We start from the raw sequence: 24545 nt of genomic DNA, 5'->3' as shown, positions 1-24545 counted from the left end.
CAAACTGGCACAATGATCATGCGATCTGCAGGTGCAAAAACATCATAAAATAAAGGCAGTAACACAAACTGTGCAAGAAAAAATAAAAAAGGAACACAAATAAAGACAAAACTCTGGCATTAAAAAAAAAAAATGCATTTAAAGAGACTCTCCAACTGAAGTGGATTAAACCAGTGTCTGATGTTGGAAGCATGCATTTCATCTGAACAGGCACCTAGACAGGAAAAAAAATAAAAGGCTTTAAGACCAGTTATATAATCACAACTCAGACAATTTCTCTGAAGCCCCAAACACAAGAGTCAAGGACACCTGTGGTCCGATAATCTCACGTGTAAAAAAAGAAAAAGATGTACATAAATAAATAATAAAAATGAAAATAATTCAAGTTTACACATGCAGACTGTTTGGAGTTTGTCAGTAAAAGTGTTTTAGAGATGCACCGTCCTGATACTGAACACCTTATTTTTATACTGAACAAAAAATGTGTCTCTGAATTTGAAGAGTTTGGCAAAATCAGGCAGCAGCAAGAAAACCTCAAGTAGACTCTTTTTTTTCTTTTCAGGAATCCACGAGAAAAAAAGCTCCCTAAAAAGGGTCAGTGATAACAGAATGACAAAAGAAGAGCAGCTGTTGAATGCAGAAGAGTTCACAAAAATGTAACATTAAATCCTCTGAAATACAGACATTTAAGTACAAGATGATTATGTGCCTCTGTTATTTATGTATGCATTATGTGCAGATATTTAGCATACTGAAGTCCTCCTCCACTCAAAAAAATGGTTTACTTACAGTAATGTTCTTTACTTCACTGTGCAGAATGATGTATGTGCAGTGTGACACAAGAAGACTTTTCTGCATTCAATGGCTCCCTTTCTTTTTTCCCCAACCTCTTTTTTAAGTCTTTTTCTAAATGATTAACACCCAGTTCATCAGATACAACGAGCTAAAAACAAATGCAGTCTAAAGTCTAACCCAACAGTCCATGCAATGAATCCTCCTTCACAAAGGTTATAATCTTAATTTTATAGGGAGGTGTTGATTCAATTTATGCTGTTGAATTGCATTGCATTATATTATCATAAGTGTCTCTTATATTTTGTCTACCTTGTTTATATCAATGAGAGTAGAATGAATATTAGAAACACCCGTCAGTCAAACGCTGTACAGTTCAACGGCACTTCAAACCACACAGTGTTCAAAATGACCGTAAAGTTGAGTCAACACATCTTTAGAAAAGCTTCAGTATCCTGAACATCATAACTGTCATGAAGGAGGATTTATTGCAGGACTGTTGTATCAGACTGCATTAGTTTTAGCTCATTGTTCTTGATAAACTGGAAACTGACTGAATGTACTCTCGGCATTTTAAGAGAGCCTACATGATCTGAAATATTTGGAAAAATTGGCACAGTTTCACCCTGTAGCTCGACTCTAAAGGCCGACCATAACAATACGCTTTAAAAAACGAATAATTAAGATAATAATTAAGGGCAGAAAACCCAAACAAACAGTCATGTAACCGGGATAGAATCACAAGCAAAAAAAAAAAAAATTATAAAAAAAAAAAAGACAAAAACTGCTGTGGAACTGAAACTTTACATTCCTATATTGAACTGCTTCACACTGCTTTTAAAACACCAATTACAGTGAGTCACGATACAGGTCGATGAGCAGCATCTGTCACCAAAGTGTGTGGAATCATTACACCGAATGTAAAAATAAACAAAAACTTATGCAATGACTAAATACAGATATTGTGTAAAAACTCCCCGTGTTTTTTAAGTATTTTTTTTATAATAATAGTCTATTTCACTTACACCATCGTGGAGAAAGGGAGACAAAGTACTGCACTGGTGTTTGAAAAAAGAAATTGGTATAAAATGTGGTGCAATAAATACAAAAAAATGTGGATTTGACGGATGAGCGATTAAAAACACTGTACAGGAGTTTGTATTTGTACATCATACTGGACTGTTGTTATACCATTACGTCTTTACACGAAGCCCAGACTTGAGGATGTTCTCCGGGTGGAACATGAAGAAGTGCGTCTCGAGGACACTGCAGACTTTTTCTGTACGAAGCCGAGCTGGCAGTCATTCGTACTTGTGCCAAAACAAACCAGCAGTGTTTAGGCCACTTTCCTCAAAGAAAAAAATAATAATAATCCACGCCCAGCAACTCGAGAGAGAGAGAGAAAAAAAAAAAAAAAAAAAAAGTTTCAACACGGTTATAATTCCGACAGAACTACAAGAAGAGGTATCCATTTTGAAACACTTGTCTTATGTTCTTTTAATACACATTTCTGTATAAATGTATGACCTAGCTAAATTGTGTAACGACAAGCTGTGTAAAAGTGCTTTTCAGGGAAAGTTTGGCGGGAAAAAAAAACCAAAAAAAAAAAAAGAACCAAGCATCAAAGAGGTCACAGTACACGACGTTACTGAAATGGACTGCATCTGGGCAATAGTCACTACAGCCAGAACCAAACTTAAGGCTGATCAACAATACTTTAAGACAGCACCAGTGATTACAAGCTGAGCTCCTCCGTCTACAATACAAATAACAGCAATTGCAACTGGAGGAAATGTGGGAACAGAACTTAATAAAATAAAAAGGATCTGTTGTGTCGTTTAAAAAAAACAACAAAAAAAAACACAAAACAGAGTTTCCTTCTTCCAGGAACAACCAGAGGCGAGGCTCCGCCCCTCCAGATCTTCACGTACTTTACAATATCATGAGCCAATTTATGTACACATGGCGAGTGAGACTGGTAATATGAAAAATCACAAGTACTTCTGTAATGTCATACCATTACACTATATACCATTATATTTCACCTTAATAGGACTATGTTCACAAGGAGGTCTGCGCAATGCTTAACACCGAAACAAACAAACGTAATACGCCACTCACCGAGATGAAGTGAGAGAATCTGTCTGTAAACATTAACAAACATAGATACTGTATATAATTATATTCATCTATACCCATAAGTATATTAAAACCATGTCTAAGGAAGGTTGGAATGTAGTGTGGTCCAATTGCACAAAAATTGGTCACCCCCCTCTCCTGCCCTTTATTTTTTCCTCCAAGAACAAAAAGAAGAGGAGATAAATACGATCACGTCTGGAGTGATGATTGGCTGTGGAGGAGGAGGAGGCCGGCCCTTTTCCAGACAGCCATCCTGTGTGTGGAATGCCGACCACAGCTTAAAGCGAGGAGAGGAGCAGCATGACGGTAGAGATGTTCAGCTTCACATCCTCCTCCTCCTCCTGTTCTTCTCTCCTTACTCGTTTAGTTCCTCAAAATTCAAGTATCTGAAGACGTGACAACACTTAAAATTTCCACACAAAAAGAAACATAATGAGGTGGTGGTCTGGTCTGATCTGTGGAGAGCATTAGTGGTGGTGTTTGTGACAAAGAGAGGAGGGATAACGGTGCACAATGATGCCTGGTCACTTCCTCCTGCCGACACTCCGGTCGCTCTGCACTCGTAACAAACGGCATCGAGGTGTTCGTCAGCGTGTCCCGGGCATCAGACCGTGGCACTGGTTTAAAAAAAGAAATAACGAAAATAACAGCACTGTATTCCCTTTCGTCACAGCGGGATCGGAGCCCAGGAGGCTAAACGGGAGCGCACTTTACAGGGAATGAGGTATTGAGGGGAGCCGCGGTGTCACTCTGAAGCCGGCTGGCCCGCCTCCTCCTCCGCCTGCGGCTCCTCCTTGACACCGCCGGGGCTCAGGGCGGAGCGGCGAGGCTGGGCCGAGCTGGAGTTTGAGCCCAGGGGGCTGACGGGGTCGTGGCTGGAGCAGCAGGGGCGGCCTTCAAGGGTGGAGGAGGTGAGTGCCCCCGCCTCGTGATCCTGGCAGAAGGAGCGAGGGCAGAAGTCACAGAGGGACGAGGCCGGGGCGCCGCACACGCTGCAGTTGTGCCACGGACATTCCCAGCGTCCTGCAGACAGAGAGGTCAATTCATATTACTGCCACTCAACTTCAAGTTGGTTTCAGACAAGTTCCTATCTCTGCTTCCTTGTGTGAATCACTGCATTTTTATTTTTATTTTCAAGCCTCTGGAAATTTCTGTTTGAAAATGATTTACACTGTGAGTGCCGACAATGCTTCAGACCAGTGAAACATCACATTTTGTTCAACAGAAACAATGTTGTCATTTTAAGTATTATTAACTGTTTCGTCAAAGGTCGATATCTAAAATACCTCAGCAGATAAAACCAAAGTGAGAGGACGGTTGTTCCCAGCCGGGGTGACCTCCACAAGAGGCCTGAAACAAATCTGAGGGCTTGTGAGATGATTTTAACGACATGAAAGCTGAAGAAAAAAAGAATTCTACCACAAAATGTTGTTTTTTGTGTGTGGTCTTAAATGTTTTTAAGACCTTTCTGTAAAATTTCCTTTTTTACTTAAAAATTACTGAATTAACCTCTTCAGGCCTCCAAAATGATTCAGATAAAACAGGGAAGAAAATATTCTTTCCTAAATCAGTGCTTGTTTTGAGGGGTCACAAAGCAAAACGTATTTTGGGGGAATTGACATGTTGTTAAAGTAAGTTATGTTAGTTTTAGCATCCTAAACGGTACGTTATGCTGCTGAAATCAGCTGAGATTGTTATCAGTAGGATTTTGAAATCATGCATGGACAGATTTTCTCACACGTGGCCAAGCTCATTGTGTCATTACCGTATGGCGGCTTGGTGAGGTTGAGACACAGCAGGTGGTACGCCTTCGGACAGTCCTTCCTGTCGCACATCACCAGCTCGCCTCCCTCCCCGCAGCAAAAGCAGAAGTACTCGTGTGTGTGTTTGCCCTCCGGCCGCAGCTTCCGCTTCTTCGGCTTCAGCTTGGCGTTCCTGGCCTTCTCCTCCTTCTCCATCACCACGGCGCTCTGGAGGAAACATCGTTAAAAAAATAAGCTTTACAAAGTCAGGGTTGCTCTTGAACCTTATGTGTGACGGAGACAGGTTGATGCCCTCACCGTTGGCTGCACCCCGAGGAACCCAGAGCAGTTGTCTGATCCGCAGTGACAAGACGACCTCCTGTTGCCAACGCAGTGCAGGTTGTAGTTGAATGTCAGCTCCGTGTCTGAGGGAACACCAGAGACGAGATTTCAAGAAATCGCCCGGCTTGCTATGAGAGCAGGTAACGTAGGAATGTCATCACACATGTGTATTATGTTTCCATGTGAACTCACCGGCCTCGATGTCGCAGAGGGTGAAGAGTCCGATGCGAACGTCCCCGTTCACCGTCCACTTCTGGGTTTCACAGTTCGGGCTGCAGCTGTGGTTCATAAAGCGAGACGAGTTTCCTTTCGGGCCGGCGTCTATCACGCGATCCTGTGAGTGAAAGACGGACATTTGAGACACCGGGGTTTAAGGAGTTCTCCTCCTTCCGAAACAACATTCACCCACGTCACTGGCGTTACCTTGGTGAGGGTGAGCATGTAGAAGTTGGCCACCTGATTCTCATGGGCGCGCTTGATCCGCTGCTGGCACTCCTCCGAGTCAATCACCTCTCCCACGTACTCTGTCACAAAGTCGCCCTGGAGGAAAGAACAAGCATTACATTTTTAGCACAGACACTCTTATTTAAAATGACATGCAATTAGTGAGAAGGGTGGGAGTCAATGTCAAGAGCGATTTGTCTCAAAGCCAAGGTCATTAGGTATTTGATTGGCAGATCAAAGTCATTTCAGACCTAAAATACACAACAGGCTGGGACCTTAATCAACCTCCACGTTTCTTTCTGCTCCTCTCTACTGTCACCTATCTGATGAAAGAAGAAATTAAAGATTTGGTTTAGGTTGGTTTGGATTAGCATATTTTTTACCGACTCATCTGAAATTTTCACTGCTCAATGATACCTGAATGCTTTGAATTTTCTTAGAATTCATCATAACTGCTTTAATGATATATTTTCTCCTCTGGTCCCTATGTCACATTGCAATGACATGTTTCTGCTTTCAAATGTCACTTCCATTAAGAAACATATGTTTTTGTGACTCACTCTAGTCCTCGTTTGATTTTCGAATTTGATTATGCACAAGCCTTGAGTCATAGAGTCTCCAATACACTATATTGAGGGAAATCTTGACCACAGAGGATGTTGCAACTAAGAGGAAAAAGTTAACCAATTTTGCAATTCCTGATTATGTAGTTTGTTCTCCGCACTATTGGGCATCAAAAGGCCTAACGGAGAGCAGTGCTGGCTCAGCAGGGAAAACCGTCATATTGAACATTTAAGGCCCAAACGCACTGAAAGCATCCGACGTGCAGGTTTTGAAGTAACCCTTTCGTTTTAAATGGCCAAACTGCTTTGACGCCTCTAATCTGAGCTTGATTTGATTTCTTAGCATCAAATGAGGACCAGGCGACCAAAGCTGTTTTTTTCCCCGCAGGGCTAAAGGATTCAAAAGCTATGATTTTTTTTTCTCTTGAGGACCATATATTATTAAAGAATTTAATTATTCACTATCAGTTACAATTATACTGTCGCTGTCACTGATTAAAATGACAAAGTTTGCGGGGGATAATTAACATCAGCTGTCACTTCTTAACTCAAATTCAGTTAATATCTTGCTGATAAAAGACAAGAAGGTAAGAAGTATCTGTAAAATGTTGCCTATCTGCAAAAATGTTGCCTAAATAGCGACCTTTTCCTAAAATACTGCTGGATTTGTGGCGTTTAGCATTTCAAATGATGCCTGCAGTGCGCCATAAGAGCATAACATGACACTTGACCTTTAGTATCACGTTGTCAGATTTTGACTAAACTTCTAAAATCTCTGTTTTGTAATTTGATTAGGAAGCTAGTTTAGATAAAAAAAACTTGATGGTCAAGATATTCATGATTTAGGATTGGTTTAGTTAACGTTTATGATTACAGTAAATACATAAAAATTAAATAACAGTGACCCATTGAAGCTGTTTTGGATAAAAGGAACTCAACACCCACCTTCCTGAGAGCCTGGTTGGTCCTGAGGCCCCAACCGCGCCCGTCTGTCTTTATCACTTCCGTCTCTGCATACAGCCGCTTGGAGAAACACTGGTTCTCACAGCTGTCTCCTGCAGGACACACCTGACAACGGCAACACACACAAAAGGTAAGGGGCCATTCCTGAGCATAGTCTCACTGGTTTTAAAGTTGGAGGGGTAAGCTAAATAACTTATAGCGCTCCGACCTGTGGGTGACACTCGTACTGCAGCATGCGGTTGAGACACTGAGAGTGGAGGCTGCAAGGGTGCTCGTCTGTTGGTCTGCAGTTGCATCGTGGGATTTCCGATAAGTCAGCTACATGCACCTGCACTTTCCCCACTGGTTTGTTGGACTGATACAAGAAAACACCAACAGCAGAAGTAAAAACACTGAACTGATACAATTTTTGGGGTTATTTGTCTGAAGTTGTATATTAAAATATAACATCACCTTGATGAATTTGTAGGGCGGAGGTTTGCGAGAGTTGCGTTCCTGCTCTAGAGCCTCCCTGCTCTCCCTCTGTGCCTTGAGCTCCTGAAACCTCCGGGCTGCTTCTTCCAGAGCTGAAACGCATCAACAACATCTCAGAGATTCACCCTTCTGCATCTCTCAAAAAAACACATGAGAATCACAGCTGATTTGTCTCAAAAGTCAGAGAGAAAACCTTTTTGGTAAGAAATTACCTTTCTTGAAAGTTTTGTTGATGTTGATCTGACCCGTGACAAAGTTCTTGTCGTTCTCCACGTAAGGAAAGACGCGGCCCTGGTTGATCCAGTAGTAGTCGTGGGAGCCGAAGAAGAAGACGGGGAAGTCGCCGACGTCGTGGCGGAGGCTCTGAATGTTGGACGGCACCAGGCGAGGGTTGCAGATCTCCGCCGGCCACCACCTGAGAGGGGAGCGGGACGGGGGCGTTGAAAAGTGAGGACAAAGAAGAGTGTGAGGAAAACACAAACCCTAAAATCTGTCATCTAGAGTTATTATGACACGAGTGCAGAGTCACACCTGCATGCTCTTAATTCCTTCCCATTGAAACGGACTATGTGAATGATAATTCATTTGTTTATGGCAACAAACATTGTTTTATCAAGCGCCTGCAAAAATCAAAGATCTCTGATCTATGAGAGCTTCATGTTTGGCCAATAAAAAGGCAGTATTTAGGGCACATAATGCTTTCTTACATGGATGAGACATTCATGTCCCCTGCGTCTAAAATAACACATCCCATCCCATTGTTGGTGCAAAGCCAATTTGTTGCACTGAACTTCTAGAATAAAACTTGTGATATTCCATATTTTTATAAATCTAATGCTACAAAAAGACCAACAATACGTTAGCCTGTAGCTAGACTGTCTGAGGTTTTCAGACCAAAGGCCATTTGTCCCTACTGAGGACATAAATCGGTGATGGTTCAGTGTTTTTTTTAACCAGACTTATAACTTAAATTTCATCGTATAATAAACGGATAGTTGCACAAACCCCCTCAGCAGCCCTATGACCAGTGCTCTGTGCGTACCTGTAGTTGCCCAGTTTGACCCAGACAATTTGTTTGTAGTGCGGTTTCTTCCCCGCCCTGCAATCGCTGCAGGACCACGCCCCCGCCGGCATCTCCATCTCCAGACACTCCGGGTGGAAGGAAGCCGGGCATGTGTCGCAGCACAGCAACTTGCCTCCTACATTTGTAAGATGTATACATGTATGTGTGTTTGTGTGTTTGGGTGTGTGTGTGTGTGTGTGTGTGTGTGTGTGTGTGTTTGTGTGTGAGTGGGTGTCATGTGTGTGTGTGTGTGTGCATGCGTTGTGGGAAATGGGTATGCAAAGAGAGGAGGAGTGATTGATTAGGTGATGCACCTTAAAACCTGGACAAACTCTGAATCTCATTTGCAGACAAGCCTGAGAAAAAGTGCAAATACTACAAATACATCTGGTGTGATATGAAAATAATGCTCATATAGGGAAACTATTTGTATCTAAAAGCTACCATAATTACATCTGAGCATTATTCTGGAATTCAAAAATGAATGCCAGGAGCTTTTTTGTTTGAGTGGAGGCTCCTGTGAGAGCCACCACTGCATGAAAAGGACTAAACGTGGTTGGAAACACCTGCGTGTTCTCAGCACAGTTGCAACTTTAATTTCAGCAGTTACAGCATGTCTGGCAAACGGATTCAGAGCACTGTACCAAGACCAGTCTACGGGAAATACATGCGGCAGAACAGGAATAAAATATCAGCCAGCGAGTTAACAAAGAATCAGGGTTATACTTAAAAAGCAGGCATGCAGTCCTGCCAGTAAAGCAAACGTTCCCCATCACACATACCACATCCTGCACAGACCAGCTTGCATGGAATCATGTATTTTACAATTTTTGCAATTTGCAAAAACACTTTATGCAACTTTGAAAGAGAGTAATCTCCCTAATCTAGTGCTCATCTTTGATCGACTGTGATCCGATCTCGTCCCGATTGAGAATATATTCCATTCAAGGCAGGTCATGGCTCGAGAAAACAAGGTGAGCAGAATTAAATTTCGTCTTAGAAATTCAGTCGACCAAAAAAATAAATTAGTTGCAGTCAGCACAAAAAGGGGTGTGAGGCCTTTAGAAGAAAAAAAAACAAAAAAAAAAAAAAAAAAACAAGCCCAGAGTGCTGAAGCAGAGAAGTAGCGGGCCCTCCAGCAGCGATAAGCTCCACAAACACCAGACAGGACCTGGACTAATCCACAGCATCATAAAGTAGTTAACCCACTGGAGGTTTGGTGACCAATTATGCTTGTTCCCAGCAAAGACATTTGTCATGTTGATAATTTAAAGAACGTTTGATTTAACTTGTTCATAAAAACACAATTGCAGAGATATTATATCCAGATTTTTCATGCACAGCGCGAAATAATCTCACAATGGGCCTCGTGCAAGAACCACACATACGAACAGACTTGTTCTTAAGTGGCACATACGAGTGATTTAATAGAACTTGTTGCAGTAACGTCTTCCTGGGTATGCACAAAATAATATTCATAGAGAACAGACAGCCTTTGTCCAAATATCAATAACTAAATAAAAATGTATTTCTACAGTAGACCAATTTATCATGGTTTGCCAAAGATAGTTGATTTTATTGGCATTTTTAAGAAAAGCCTCTGCTGCATCTCACATCACCTGCTGTATAGTAATCTCTCAACCATCTCTGTGACACCATGTCATCTTTTAGCATCTAACGTCGGGTCAAACTATTTCTTCTTTGAACGTGGAGGTTCCTCCTTGGAAAAAAAAACAACCTATGCTGCGATTTAGATATCTTAACTCAAGGTTCTCCTACAATGGGACGTCCCATGCGACGCCAACAGAGACACAGAGGTTATATGACCACCTGTTGTCACGTGACTAGGGAAACAGACTTTGTGTCATTCCCAATACATATAGCGATAACTGGGCCTTTTGTATCGGCCGATACCAAGGAACGATTCGATACCAATGTTTAAAAAGTTATTTCTTAGATTTGTAAAACAAATAAATATAAAGCATTGTCGTTTATTATTAAATTGTAAAGTTCTTACATTTCTTAATGCATTAACAGATGTGTCAATTTTAATTTTAATTCAAGTTTATTGTGTAAATAGTATACACATACGGAATTCTATTGAATATTTTATATCGGTTCTTCCCTACATGCGACCAAGTTACACGTTCCATCTGCTGAAGAGAGCCTTGGCCACAGGAAGTGAACTTTGAGTGTAGAATTTTTTAATCACAAAATCTTTTTCATTTCTGAGTCAGTACAGCGGTGCCCTGATGACACATCGCTGTCAGCAGTATCAATATTGTCTAAACTGTGGTTTTGTCTGCCGTTCTCTTCCAGCTTATCGTCTCACTCTTGATTGAAAGCGGAAAAGCCTTACAGTATATATTACAAATCTGGGGGAATCAATTATGCAAACTATGATTGCAACGCGCCTTTTACACAAAGATACATTTTAATTGTCCCAGTGGGCAATGCACAGCATTATTAACAATTTCTCTGTTTTATAACAGGACACTGAAACTGAAGCGGCTTTTGAATTTGATTAATTTTGTTATTTACACCTGTGATTTTACTACAGTGATAAGTCAAAATGTCTGGCTTAATTTGGTAAATCTGACTTCTCATACGCCCTTGAGAGGAGAGGGTTTGGAATAATAGTAGAAAAGTGTTCTTGCAGGAAGCCCATTGTTTTCTGTTAATGTGTTAGGGAACTTGGCTGAAGTTACTTTGCGCCACTCTGCATTGAAATTAACTGCATTTTTTTTAAACCAGTTAATTAACTTTGCACCTTAAGGCTTTGAAATGAAAAATGCATACAAAAAAAAAAGGGGGGAGCAGGCACGACACAAACACAGACCAGTGGGACAAAAGGAGAAAGAGAAAATCGGTTCAGTTACCTTTCCCAACATTCTTTTTGGTAGCTGACGAAGGAGAGGGAATCATAGGTAATTTCAACTCAGCACGATTTGACTCAGTCAGAAGGTAGTGGGACTTATAGGCATATGAACTTAATATGGTGTCAGTAAGGTCTTGCACTAACAGCCCTACACAAGACACACAGGAAGAGACGGGGGTGAGCCGCAGTCAAAACTCGAAATTACCCAAAATTCACAAAGAAGAGAGAACGCAAACACGCACACACACACACACACACACACACACACACACACACACACACACACACACAAACAAGTAAAATAAAGTTTGTCCTGACACAAAGAGGCCAAACAGTGCACTCAACTTGGACAGCACAACTGGTTGAAAGTCATTTTTTTTAAAAAAAAAAAAGGGTGAATCCTGTGTTTTCTTGTCACCATCCAGGACAGAGTGCAGTGTAACAGCCTGGATCATTCATAATATTAGTATCGTGATAAAAAAACAAACATTACATTTCATGAAACATGTTATATTAAAAGATTAAAACGAGGTTTCAGTTTTCACTCATGAGATGGTACTGCAGTTGTGACTTAATGAGTAAAAAAAAAAAAGGTTATTTCCCTAAGATGACATTCATGGAGGGCGATCAAGTCTTGTTGATGCCCTTATATGTGAAGTACTACTCAGAAGAACAGATTTTGCCAATTGTGGCGATATTAAGAATGTCCAAAATGTGTCTGTTCGGGATAACTGCTTTAGAATAAAAGAAACTAAAAAAAAAACACGGCTGCAGTTGTGAGAGCTTACCTCTGGCACACAGGAAGCACCAGCCCACGTTGATGGGGGAGCTGAGGAGGCCGTTCCGCTTGGAGCCGCCGTGGCTGCTGCAGATCATGATGTGATGGGTGAGGGCCACGCTGCCCGCCGCCACGCAGCCGTCCCCCGTGTGATAGGCCACTGGACAGCGGATGCAGCGCATCAGGCGACCTGGAAGTGGTGACGCGGAGGAGAGGGACAGCTGAGTGATATTGTACAGCTGGGAAAATATATTCACTCCCTGTCACTATGGAGTTTTTTTTTTAATGAATGAGGTCGGTTTCCTTTAAGGGTTTCAGCTGTAATTAAAAGGAAATCAGAAGGATAAATTGCAACCACTTGGTGCTTTCTCTGGTGGCCAAAACATTCTAGTCCTCAGCTATTAAAATCTTATTTTTCCCCCTTGCTTCATTGTACTTTAATAACAAAAAAAGGTGAAACAGGCTCCGGCATTACATTTTAACACTTGAGGTTTTGGAGGGTCTAAAGGGTCACACGGTAAATCTGGAGGGTTGTGAGGTGTCTAATGTGGTTGAAAAGAAGAAATAACTAAGTTCTGCTACACAAGTATGCATTTTTTATTGGACTTAACTCTTAAATGTTTTATTTTTGTGTGAAATGAATGAATAACCTAGCCAAATGTGTAACTTGGCAATAAACAGCTTCTGATTCTGAAATATTTAAAATGATTACCTTTTGGGGCCTAAAACAGGCATCATATTCTCCATCACTATGTAAAAATGCACCCACACCATCCACACAGACACAAACTGCAATAATCCTGCCTCGTGTCAAAGATACTAAAAGTAGCTGACGGTGTCACAATGTGACTTTTTCTAGCCGCATTTTTGGCACCTCTGCATCTGAGAATCTTTATAAAACCACACGATATCTGTACTTTGTTGTTCATCTCTTCCCCTTTTTTTGCAGATGTGCTATTGCCAGCAAATATAATGCACCATCATCTAAAAAAGACATTTCCAGGAATATTACTTTGTTTTTCACCAGTTGGTCTGCAGCCTCTAGATGCCACACACTTAAAAAAACCAAACAGAGCACTTTAAGTTTCAGGTGAAACTGGATGTTTGTTGCAAAAAAGTGACGCCAAACGCTCTGCAGGATATGCAGTGCAAGATTTTAAAGTCCTCTCTTTCTCAATCTGAATTTCCCCTAGAAAAACACACAATGTCTTCCTCTTGCATTTCTTCTCTCTCCCATATTCTAACAGGGAAGTAAAGCCTTCGCCTTTTTCTATTGCTATTGGGCAATAACATCAGCGAGAAGCCTGAATGTAATGGAGAAAGAAAGTTTTGTTTTTATACACTTTGCTGACGTAGCACCGACTCATTACCCCACAGCTTCCACTGCAGACTCAAGGAGGAAATCAGAGGAGCTGCTTTACCTTTACTGGCCCGCTGCAGGTCTCTCTCCAGGCAGCAGGTAGAGCAGCTGTGCTGAGGGCAGCAGAAGCCTCCGTCCGAACCGGCGGTCGTGCCTGGGAGCTTGCGGACGCAGTCCTCGTGGTAGTAACAACCGCATCCGGACACGGAGCAGCGCGTCACCTCCCGGCCTGCCGTTTTACAGCTAAAACAACTGTGATTGCCTGAAAGATAAAGAATGAGAGAGAGTCGTTGAATGCACAGAGCCAAACACTACAGATGCGACGGTGGAGATTGTGTTTCCCGATTCACTCACCATTTCTGCATTCCAGGCAGGTGAATCTTCCTTCTGGTGGGGACGTCAGGCCGAGACAGTCCAGGTGAAACTGTCTGCCGCAGTCGCCTTCGCACACCGCTAAGCCCTCTCCGTACAACTCGCAGATCTACAAACAATCATCGAGAGAAAGCGAGAGAAAGACGTAAATCTATAACTGGAAGCTTGTTGAGAGAGCGAGACACAACTGAGATGATGACTCCTGAGCGCCGCTGACCTGGCAGACGGTGTCTCTCTTGCCGGTGCTGCCGTCCTGACGGGACAAGCCGGAGTCCACGGACTGAGTGTCTGAAGCGTCTGCGTCGGCTGCTGCTGGACTATCGAGACTCTTCCCAAATAAACCCTGGGAGATGGAGACAGAGTGAGCGTGTTGTTGTGTTTGGTGTGAAGAAGCACAGATGTGACCACATGTAAGCCTGCTCAGCTGCTCTTTAAAGTGTGTAAACATCCAGACTAGTGAACGGTGTGATCGGGGCTGCAACAAATGATTACTTTTATTATTAAAATAGTGAATCATTTGATTCATGGTTTAGTACGTCCCAGTCACATGTTTCAAAATGATGATCAGATGACTGAAGGTTTGTCTCGTAAATATTGTCTTTTATCTTTAAGTAAGCAAAAGTTGTTAATTCATTATGTAAGTTTGTTAAGTCTGACTTCTGCATGTTGACATTTGTTAATTGATATTGCAGTATTTTCATTGTGTGTGTGTATTTCTGTTCTTGTTTTCCTGAGTCTACCTGTGGGTCGTTGAGGCCTCTAGAGTCGGAGTCAGAGGTGTCTCTGTACTGAGAAGACGCCATCTCCACATCTGTCGACGCTCTGCTTCTCTTCTTCAGGGGTTTGCAGGCATCTGAGATCTCACTGGCTCCTAGAGCATTGCAAAAAAAAATATGGAATATGGAGAAATATGGATGGTTTTTAAGTCTAAGGAGTTCCCCCACCGCAGATGTTTTACAGGAGGCATGACAGACGGATCCCCTACCTTTCTGTGAACCGGTCCTCAGCGTGGTCTCGGGAGCCATCTCGGCCTGTGAGGAGGTTAAACAAGAAAGTTTAGGACATCATGGTGCTTGTTTTTATTCAAGTAGCAGCAGGTTAGTTTGAGAAAATTTCGCACTTAGGCCATGTTCAAACCGAAATTAACACTCGAAAAAAATTGATTCTCCGAGTCGTGCAGACTTTCTTGCAATAACGTTACATACTTTCAAACACACAGGTGGTAGATTACTCTGTAAATAGGACAGATGAATACAAACGTTTAAAATGATTGTTCCTGTAACAACTTTCCAGTGTTGTAAAGACCTCTCTTAATATTACAAACCTCTGTGAAGTGTTTTAGCACCTGATACGCCTTAAAAGTCATGAATCTGTGACTTCAACCAGAGTTACCGGATCGTTTTTTTCTTTGTCTCATCGGAACCTGAAATATGCCCCTTTTATAACACCCCTAGGATTTTCGATTTTTCATTATAATTTTGCTTAATTTAATAGATGATCGATGTGAAAAATAGTGTACAGGAAATGCGCGGCGGGACAGATGCGTCAAAGGTGCAACGCTGGAATCAAACTGGGAATGTGCAGAGCTGTTTTGTTTTCTGCGGAGGACAGATACCTGTTCCTTTTTGGTTTTCTTCTTCGGGATGGGATCGTTGCCTCTCTCTGACTCAGACCTGCTCCTGACTGACCGCCGCTGCATCTTCCTCTCTTGAGAACCTGAAAAACACATTAAAAACATCTCTTATTGACTTTACGAACACGTCAGATATACAGCAAAACACACCCTGCGTGTCGATGTGTTACCAACCGTGTGGACTGCTGTGGTGTGATCCAGGAGAGGAGTTCTGCTGCATTCCTCCCTCCTCACTCCTCCGACTGGCGGGGGAGCCTCTCCTCTCCTCCCCCTCTTCCTCCCCTTCGTCCCCGTCCTCCTCCTCCTCCTCCTCTGGACTGGGCTCTGGTTTAGCTCTGGTGTCCTCTGGCGAGCAGTATCCTAGGTCTGGCTGCCTAGACTCCCTCGCCACTCTCTCCTCCTTCTCCTGTTCTTCTTCTTCTTCTTCTTCTTCATCATCTTCTTCTTCTTCTTCTACTACTTCTTCTTCTTCTTCTTCTTCCTCTTGTTCTTGTTCTTTTTTCGGAGACGGAGCTGCTTTTTTCTGAAAGAGAGGCCAGTCGCACTTTGTGATCTCCACGTTCAGCCTCTTCATGGTGATGGAGAGAGGCAGCAGCTTCCTGGCAGCCGCTGTTTTCCAGGCCCTGACCGGTGGCGGCGAGTCCTGCCGTGCGTCGCAGCCGACGTTCGGTTTCGGGGAGGTGGCCTTACGCTGGTCCCCCCTCTGGTTCTTCTCTTCGTGTGAGGCCTGGGAGTTTGTGCCGTCGTCTGTGTTAGAAATGCTACACTGCCTTCGTGGCAGCAGTCGTCGTGGCGGCTGCTCCCTCTCCGGTGACTTCACTCCCCCCTCTTCCTTCTTACCGACTGAGCCGCTGGAGCGGCGGGTTCGCTTCTCGGCTCGGATGTTGGGTTTCTTGCTGGACGGGCCTTCATGGGGGTCTGGGTCGACGTAGATGAAGGTGTAGTTGTCAATGCGCTCCTGCCGCGACATCACTAAGGCGTCCTCGGCGTGGCCAACCCCCACCTCCCACTGAGAACGTTCCCGCTGAGGGATGGGCTTCAGGAGCTGGAGGAGAAAACATGAATTAAATATCAAAAAACTTTATTCCTAAATGGAACCTGATCAATATTGGCTTACCCAAATATTGACCAATACATGTTGGTTTAAAAATGAAAAGACGACACCGCTCCCCGTAAATTAGACTATTGATATAAAAGATACAAGTTAATGAGGAATGACTCAAAATGACTTAATGGTTTCAAATTGGCAAGTTATTTAGTGAATGCATGAGAGTTTAGGAACAGAAATTGTTGAACTATAAATAATCATGTTTTTTTTCGTAAAGGGTCTAATAAGCCCACCATAGATGAGACATGTGTTGGTATAACATAAATAAAAGTTAATTAATTCAGTCATTCATACAGTAAATTGAAAAAAAAAATTGAAATTGAAGAGAAAAAAAAAATCAAAAGAAAATGCTAAAGAGCTGCTAATAATAAGTCAAATTTGAGTCTTAAATTCTCTAAAATGTGTGCTTTGTGATTGGTTACAAATAAATAGATGATTTTACAAATAAAACACCAATAAATGACAATTTTTAAATTAAATTTTAAAATAACAGGCCCAAATAATACAATGCATTGAGTTGAACTGTGAAATACTTCTCCTCTGACTCATGTCTTTCTGACTGCTGCACTTGAGGGATTCTCTATGATACTATCCTGAATATAAATATACATATGAACAAAAAGAGGAGCAGCTAACATGTTACTCCTAAAGATTTGCATCAGTTTCAAAAAGCCCAGTATCAATCAGGTTCTACTTCAACCAAAATGTTCATCTTTTTCTATATATGTTGTATACAGTTTATACTTTTTACTAAGAACACTGGACTCCTAGAATCATAATACTGAGAGTTGACATAGCATATGAAAAGACTGACGACACTTCTCAGATGCGTCCGTACGTACTTTGTGTTTCTCTACAGGGTTTGTGGCCTTGCGCAGAGTCTCAGCCTGAAGGTCCTCGAACTGCTTCTTCCCCTGGTACAGGACTATCCTCTTCTCGTGGATCCACGCTCGCTCTGCGACGCTGCCGAAGAACTGGACGTGGTACTCCCTGTGACCTGCACAGAGACACAAGGTGGAATACGTTTAATGTCATCACGCTTTCAAAAGTTTGTGAGAAGAAACGGGAAGATCCTGTGAGTGATTTCTTTTTTCAGCGAGCGTGTTTCCCGTACCTCTGGTGTTTATGCGAGTGTGGACCTTCATCTGCGGGTCGGAGGACACCATGCAGGGCCACCAGGGGTAGGTGCCCACCTTGGACCACACCAGATCTCCTATCACAAACTCCTTACAGAAGCCAGTCTCCTGGATCACTGATGGATGGTGGACCTTCGGAACCTAAACAGGGAAACAGGAGCGAGTCACCGATTGTTCACTACAAGCTTCAGGGATTTGTGTGCAAAGAATTTCAAAAGGCTGCGGAGGGTGAACCGAAGCGCTCTTGCCTTCGGCGTCTTTGGCTCAGTTTTGATAACGGTCTTCTGAGGCTTCTCCGTCTGGACCGGGGGCGTCTCTGTCTGCCGGGGCTGGATGTGGGTGTCCTCCGTCTGCTCCGTCGTACCTGCCTGTGTCTGCGCCTGGCTCTGGTCCAGGTTCTGTTCCTCGACCTGCAGCTGCAGCCGCGCGCTCTTTTTCCTCTTCTCCTTCTTCCTCTCGTGTCGGCGCTGCATCGGAGTTGTCTCGTTCGTCTGAGAATCCTTCTGAAAAGAAGAAAATAGAAGAGAAAAAAAACAGTGGTGAGGAGACATGGGTTGACTTTTTGCTTTTGACATAAAAAGGCAGCTAAAAAAAATGGATCTCTCAGTCTGCTGAATTCACAACTCCCTCAGAGATCCACGAGTAAAAAAACAAAACAAGATACACACAGTGTAACAAATCCAAATGAACATTATTTGGGATAGATTAGACTTGTATTAAGTATGTGACGTAATCTTTCTGTGGTTCAATAAATGCTGCCTTGTTATTTTATGCCATGTATGCTGTTGAGTTTAAACATATAGAAATTAAACACCAACATTTTTGATAGTGGATTTAACCATTCAAGTTATTTTTTAAAGAAAAAATGTGAAACAATTATGGTTTGAGTTTACTTCCTTATTTGCAGAAATTGATACAATTATGCAAAGATAAAAGCAAGTACATGTCGAGATCAATATTGTAAAGAGCAGCCAAGAGGCATACGCTTACATTGATAAAGACTGTGAGATGTGGTTAAAAGCTCGTACAGTTATGTGGGCACTGAGATAAGAAGTTCAAGTTTGACAGAACTTTCACACTCATCATGCTGCAATAACAATTATTTTCATCATTGATTTATCTGCAGATAATTTCTTTAAATAATCATTATTCAGAATATGTCACAAAATAGTATAAAAACTGTCACAGATTCCTAGAATCCAGTCTGAGGTCTTCAAAACATGAAGATATTCCATTTACAATAAACTAAAACAGAGATAAATAGACAATCCTCTCGTTTGAGAAGTTGGAGACAGTACGTTATTCTTTTAATGAATAAACACATCAACTAACAAATCAAGTGTTGTATTTTTTTTTAAATGTCATCCCTCTCTTAAATGAGTAACATCTTTGGAGTAAACAACTAATTTTTTGGGAGTAAAATGTAAAAAAAAAAAAAAGACATTGAAAAAAACATTTACCTGCAGTTCTTGCAGCAGGTCTCCACACAGCGCAGACTCAAACAGCTCTTTCCCGTTCTGATACGTCTTTATGATCTTCAGCTTGATCTCTGGGGAGCTGGTTTTCTTCAGCACCCCACCAGGGGTGTTGGACAGACCGTGGGAGGGTTGAGAGGAAGGGGTACTGTCCACAAGGGAGGGCGGGGGACTGGAGGGAGGCAGGAGCAACGGGGGAGGATGGGGAAGAGTGTGGGTCATGATGTGAGGCGTATGGGGCAGGTGGTGCTGGGAGGGGGGCAGCGGCGGTGGCAGTGGCGGGGGACTCTGCGGGTGCGGGTGGGTTTGTATATGAGGCGGGTTCGAGTGGAAGTGGTGCGTGGCGTGGTGGTGGTGGTGATGGGGGAGATGGTGGTGGTGGTGGTGGAGGTGCGGGTGCAGAGGCGGGGACACGGGAGACAAAGGCCTCTCCTGGAGACCCGGGCCCCTCAGGACCGTCCCCTCCCCTGGCATGAGGCCGTGGTCGCCGTAGCTCCGGATGGCCCCATAGCCGTTGGCCGAGCCGTTGGGGAACTGCGAGTACATGGAGAACTTGGCCTGCGGCTCGTACATGCCCAGACCGGGCGGGTAGCCGTTGGAGACATGCGACATGTCCTCCGAGGCCGACGGCGGGTAAGAAAACTCTGCATCCAGGGCAGCATCGTAGGAGGGACCACCATCCTCGCCGGGGTCACTGCCGGTGTCGCAGGTGCCTTCCTGTCTGATGTTGGCTGAGTCAATGAGCTGAGGGGGTTGCTGAATTGTATTTCCCATGATCCCTTGCATGAAAGAGAAGGAGAAATCCATTGTTGGGCTCCTGCATCCTTAACTGTCTTTTTCTTTGACTGGACCTGGTGACAGAGACGAATCCAGTTAAGAGAGGCTCTGATTAAATCCTCATCACGAACCATCACAATTATCACAACAAAACCAAGACGGACAAAGAACTTGTTCAAGATCATCTAATTTATCCTGTAAGGAGGCCCTGAGAAATATTTTGGACATGTACCACCAGCTTGATATTACATACATCAAATCTGCTCTCTGCATGACCCCTTGAGGGCTCCTATTGACCCCCTGGCTCCTGACACTTTCTATATATATAATGTACGTATACAGGATGCACAATTGGATCTGAATTGCAATATGGCCTACTGCATTTGGCAATCTGCAGTAGGCAAATATTTGTTGCAGGCAAAACGTGTCAAAGTAGCATTTTAGATTAAATACTGTCGTCCTGCAGGGATGTCCTCACCTACACATCCTATTCTACAGACATCTTTGTTAAGTAGAGATCAACACAAATATCACTCCAGGATCATTTCAATGAAATGAGAATAGTGATGTAAAAAATATATTTTCCTCTGGTATTGCAAATCATAAAGGACTTGCAATACCAATGAAAAATAAACGCAATAGGATTTAAAAAAAAATTTTTTTTATTGTTCGGGCCTAGTGTTTATGTGCATCATATAAGTGGCAGCTCCTTAACATTTTGCCCAGAGGCCCAGAAACCTACCAGCGCTCCCGTTCTGGGATACTATGCTGAACCTGGTTTTGCCTTGTGTCGGTCAGTTTGTGGTCATCTTATTAAACACATGTATTTAGCAACATGCACCATGAAGGCATAATAGAATCTGAATTTTTATACTTGATTTTGACACAGAGAACTGTACAATTAAACCTCATGATAAGGTGAAACTGTAGGACCAGGGCCCCCGTGGTAAAGACGCATACCTGCATAACATATAAATGCAGCATCCCCGGTTTGATTCCAGACAGGGACCTCAGCTGCCAGTCATGTTGTGTCTTTATTGTCTGTATCTACACTGTTTAATGGTCCCATAAGAGGAAACAAATCCAACCAAAATAATCTTGTAGCACCTACTTTTTACCATTTCAGCTAATACAGTGCTTTAGTGGGATATATTTGCAAACAAATTAGCATGTGGAGCAAACAAAATAATTGGCAACCAGGGGACCCGGGTCCTTCGGGGGGCCCCTAGAGCAGTACCACGCTTTGCCTGGCGGCTAATCCAGCCTGGATGCTTTCTGAAGTCATAGCATATTATGTGACATGTAGCACCAGCCTGAGAATACATACAGTATCTCTCAAATGTTGAAATGATTAGAAGAATAACTGAACAATATTTCAAGCAAAACTGTCAAAACAAAATCACTATTACCTGCTTCTAAAATGTGAATATTTGTATATTTGAATATTTATTTTTAAGATAATAAACTGAATTATCTTTGAGTTTTGACAAATCTAACAATTTAATTATGTTTACTTGGGCTCTGGGGAATAATTTTGATGGGCCTCTTTGACCATTTTTTATAGACCAAATTATGAATCCATGTATTGAAAAAGAATCTGCACATATTGTATTTAAAAAGGTTGTTAGTCAAAGCCCTGATAAACTTTGAGGGCTGTCTGGATGTTAGAGGACCATTAGAGGACTTGTGTGGTCAAACTCTCTCCAAAAATCAGCACAAATCATGATCCAAAAATAACCATCAATTATATTAAACTTCCCTCCATAAACACTTAAACAAATTCCAGGCAGCTTGTACTTCTGATTTAGAAAGTTTCCTCTCTGACAGCCATTAATCATCTGTGTGGTGCCTCTCTGCACGAGCTGTGGATCATTTAGTGTTTTTATTTCACCAACACAAACACATGGTGGCCTGCTATCACAAAACAAAACAAAGAGCAGCTCCCTGCTCCCACTTTGCCTCTTTTTACTGAACACTTTTTAATATCTATTATGATGAATTCATCAGGTTAAAAGTGTCGACGCTCGCAGTGAATCGACTAATCCATTGATTGTGGGTTTCATTAGTGAACACGCTCGGGTTTGGCAAAGGTGGATAACGGTGATGTAAACATCCATAAAGGTGTCAACTAACGACCACCAGCTCCCTACACATGTGTGTCACTATTTAGGGTTTCTAAGTGTTGAGGGAAACATGAATAGCCGCTTATAACTGTGACAAAAACCACTGCGCAGACAGAAAACAGGTTTCTCTGAATGATCTTATAGCTTTCTGCGATGTTAGCCTGAAGCTACCTGGCACCCAGAAGGGGCTAGTCTAGGGGGAAGACGTGGACCGTGTAGCCGGTATAAAACCACCACGACACGGGGCTGGGGTCAACGTTTATCCGTGTCTCCTTCAGGACACACGGATAACCGTCTACAGCTGCTATGTATCCGTTTAATGTGCCCCACACATGGAGGAAGATGAAGGGGGGAGCTAACGCTGGCTAGGCTAACGCTCCGCTGCCAACATGGCTGCCTGTGCCCCTTTAAATCAAACGGTCTGCCGCGATTATACCTCCATCTCCGGGGCTTTTGGTGAGAAATGTGCCCGAAAATAAGCCAGCTACGTCCCCCGATAAAAACGGACCGAGTGGACGGAGACACGGAGGAGGCGGAGGAGGAGGAGGAGGAGGGGGGACAACAACATGCAGCTATGGCCAACACGCTCATCGCCGAAGAGGAGAGCAGAGCAGAGCACAGATTTGATGCCGAGACGAAGGAGAGGAAGGAGAGCAGAATGAAACAAACACCAGTACCTTCAGCGTGTCCCATTCTAAACACATACACCAGCCAGCCACGGGTCCTCGTGTAATATAAAGGAGAGAGAGAAACAACTATCCCGTCACATAGATAAAGCTCGGGCCTTTTTCCCTTTCTCGTTTTAACGCGATTCTCCACAGAGAGGAGGAGGGGGTGTTACGCTATCTGCTCGCTGCCCAATCCCAAAGCTTGGCTCTTCTTCAATGTCGGGACTGGAGCGTTTGGTAGAAACCCTGCTGCTGACGGACGTGTGCTCAATGCTCGCCGCCCTCCTGTGTGCAGTCTTCTTAGTAGTAATAATTATAATAATAATAATGATAATAATGATCATCTCTGGCTCCCTCTTCCTCTGGTTCAACAAAAGCACCCTGCTTTTTTTTTTTTTTTTTTTTTTTTTTTTTCCTTTCTTTTTTTCCAGCCCAGGCCTTGTGGTCGGTCTCTTCTGCAGCTCAGCGCCAAAAATCACAGGGATCCGGACCGGAGGGGTTGTGAGGAGCACTCCGGGATGTGTAGTTCACTTGTGATGGCATCTGCCTTCACAGGGGAAACAATGTGGGCCAGAAAAAAAGGAAGTGGAGGGACAAGTGTTATATAAATCACATATACACTGAATTAAAGAAGGACATGTGTTTATAGGAGGGGGTGGTGTGAGAGAAGAAACAGAAACAGTTTTTAAATGTATTTTAATACTAAATTATAATTCAAGGATGAAGTATGTAAACAGTCTAAAATATTTGTTTTTATTCATTTTCCCATCCTTTATTATTTTTTCCTGCCCAGCCGTGATGCAGACCCCGTCGTTACGTTTGCACCAACGTCCAGTCGGTGTGATTGGGTTTCATCCGCCTCCTCGCCTGATCCGCTGCTGAGAGGAGCGGGAAAAGAAAGACCTCTCACTCGGCCTCGAATTCCTGGTACCACAAAAGATGTTGTCCACAGGTTATTTGCACCACGAACACCTGTTGGACAATACAAACAGAATGCATTTCTACTATAGCTTGTTATATGATAGTACTAATATGATGTATAAAAGCGCCTTAAAAATATACAAACAGTAGTTTGACAAAAATAAAGAAACTCAAAACCCACATGCTAGTTTATTTTGAGGCTTTAAACCCTTTCTGTTGCATCCTTAGTTATATTTATATTTGCCCAAAGGAAAATATTTTCTGGGCCAAATGGTTGCTGGTTGACAAGGATGATTTACATTTGAGTAATGCTCAGCAAATTTTCCTCAAAGCAAAAAGCATTTCAAAACCATAGGATTTCTGGCTAGAGTGTAAACTGCCTATTTTTTTGCTTCAAATTTATTCAGAAACTAATTTTTGAGTAAAACACAACCGGTATAAATATCAAAATTTAAAGAGCAGTAAAAGGGTTTAGCGTTACTTTAGCTGTCTGAGTAGCGTTGCCACTTATTAGTACAAGTCATCTGTTATAAGCATATATATATATATATATATATATATATATATATATATATATATATATATATATATATATATATATCCCACCATACTATTCTTGGTACTCACCATACTATTCTTGGTATTATACTATGTCATATTGAATGTACTATACTGCACATTATATTGTGGTATATCTTACACTACTATGTTATATTGTTGTACTATACTATATATTATGGAATACTATACTTCTATATTACTACACATTATACTATGTCTCTACCTATACTATA

At 42.5% G+C, this 24545-nt stretch overlaps 1 protein-coding gene across 1 annotated transcript; it reads right to left on the bottom strand.

Annotated features, from left to right (window-relative positions):
- Positions 1–3676: 3676 nt before the first annotated feature.
- Positions 3677–22977, bottom strand: nsd3 (nuclear receptor binding SET domain protein 3). The gene is made up of 24 exons (XM_054610537.1): positions 22840–22977; positions 19248–20113; positions 18036–18290; positions 17766–17928; positions 17494–17648; positions 15718–16588; positions 15526–15626; positions 14896–14941; positions 14651–14781; positions 14128–14253; positions 13893–14019; positions 13600–13800; positions 12189–12368; positions 11402–11548; positions 8502–8658; positions 7672–7874; positions 7439–7551; positions 7194–7340; positions 6968–7090; positions 5439–5555; positions 5208–5349; positions 4992–5098; positions 4697–4901; positions 3677–3954 (listed from the first exon to the last, which is right to left on the bottom strand). Exons 2-24 carry the CDS (start codon positions 20067–20069, stop codon positions 3677–3679), a joined length of 4917 nt encoding a protein of 1638 aa, XP_054466512.1. The 5' UTR covers positions 20070–20113; positions 22840–22977.
- Positions 22978–24545: the final 1568 nt, after the last annotated feature.

The sequence above is a fragment of the Anoplopoma fimbria genome, chromosome 13 (genome assembly GCF_027596085.1).
Source record: "Anoplopoma fimbria isolate UVic2021 breed Golden Eagle Sablefish chromosome 13, Afim_UVic_2022, whole genome shotgun sequence".
Lineage (NCBI taxonomy): Eukaryota > Metazoa > Chordata > Actinopteri > Perciformes > Anoplopomatidae > Anoplopoma > Anoplopoma fimbria.
Note: the sequence above shows the minus strand (reverse complement) of the source record. Positions and strands in the feature narration are given on the sequence as shown.

Coding starts and splice junctions, on each gene's coding strand:
- nsd3 (XM_054610537.1), bottom strand. CDS start 20,069: ATGGATTTCTCCTTCTCTTTCATGCAAGGGATCATGGGAAATACAATT. Junction 16,589..17,493: donor ACCCTGTAGAGAAACACAAA/GTACGTACGGAC, acceptor TTTCTCCTCCAG/CTCCTGAAGCCCATCCCTCA. Junction 7,341..7,438: donor CGCCCTACAAATTCATCAAG/GTGATGTTATAT, acceptor TTCTTGTATCAG/TCCAACAAACCAGTGGGGAA.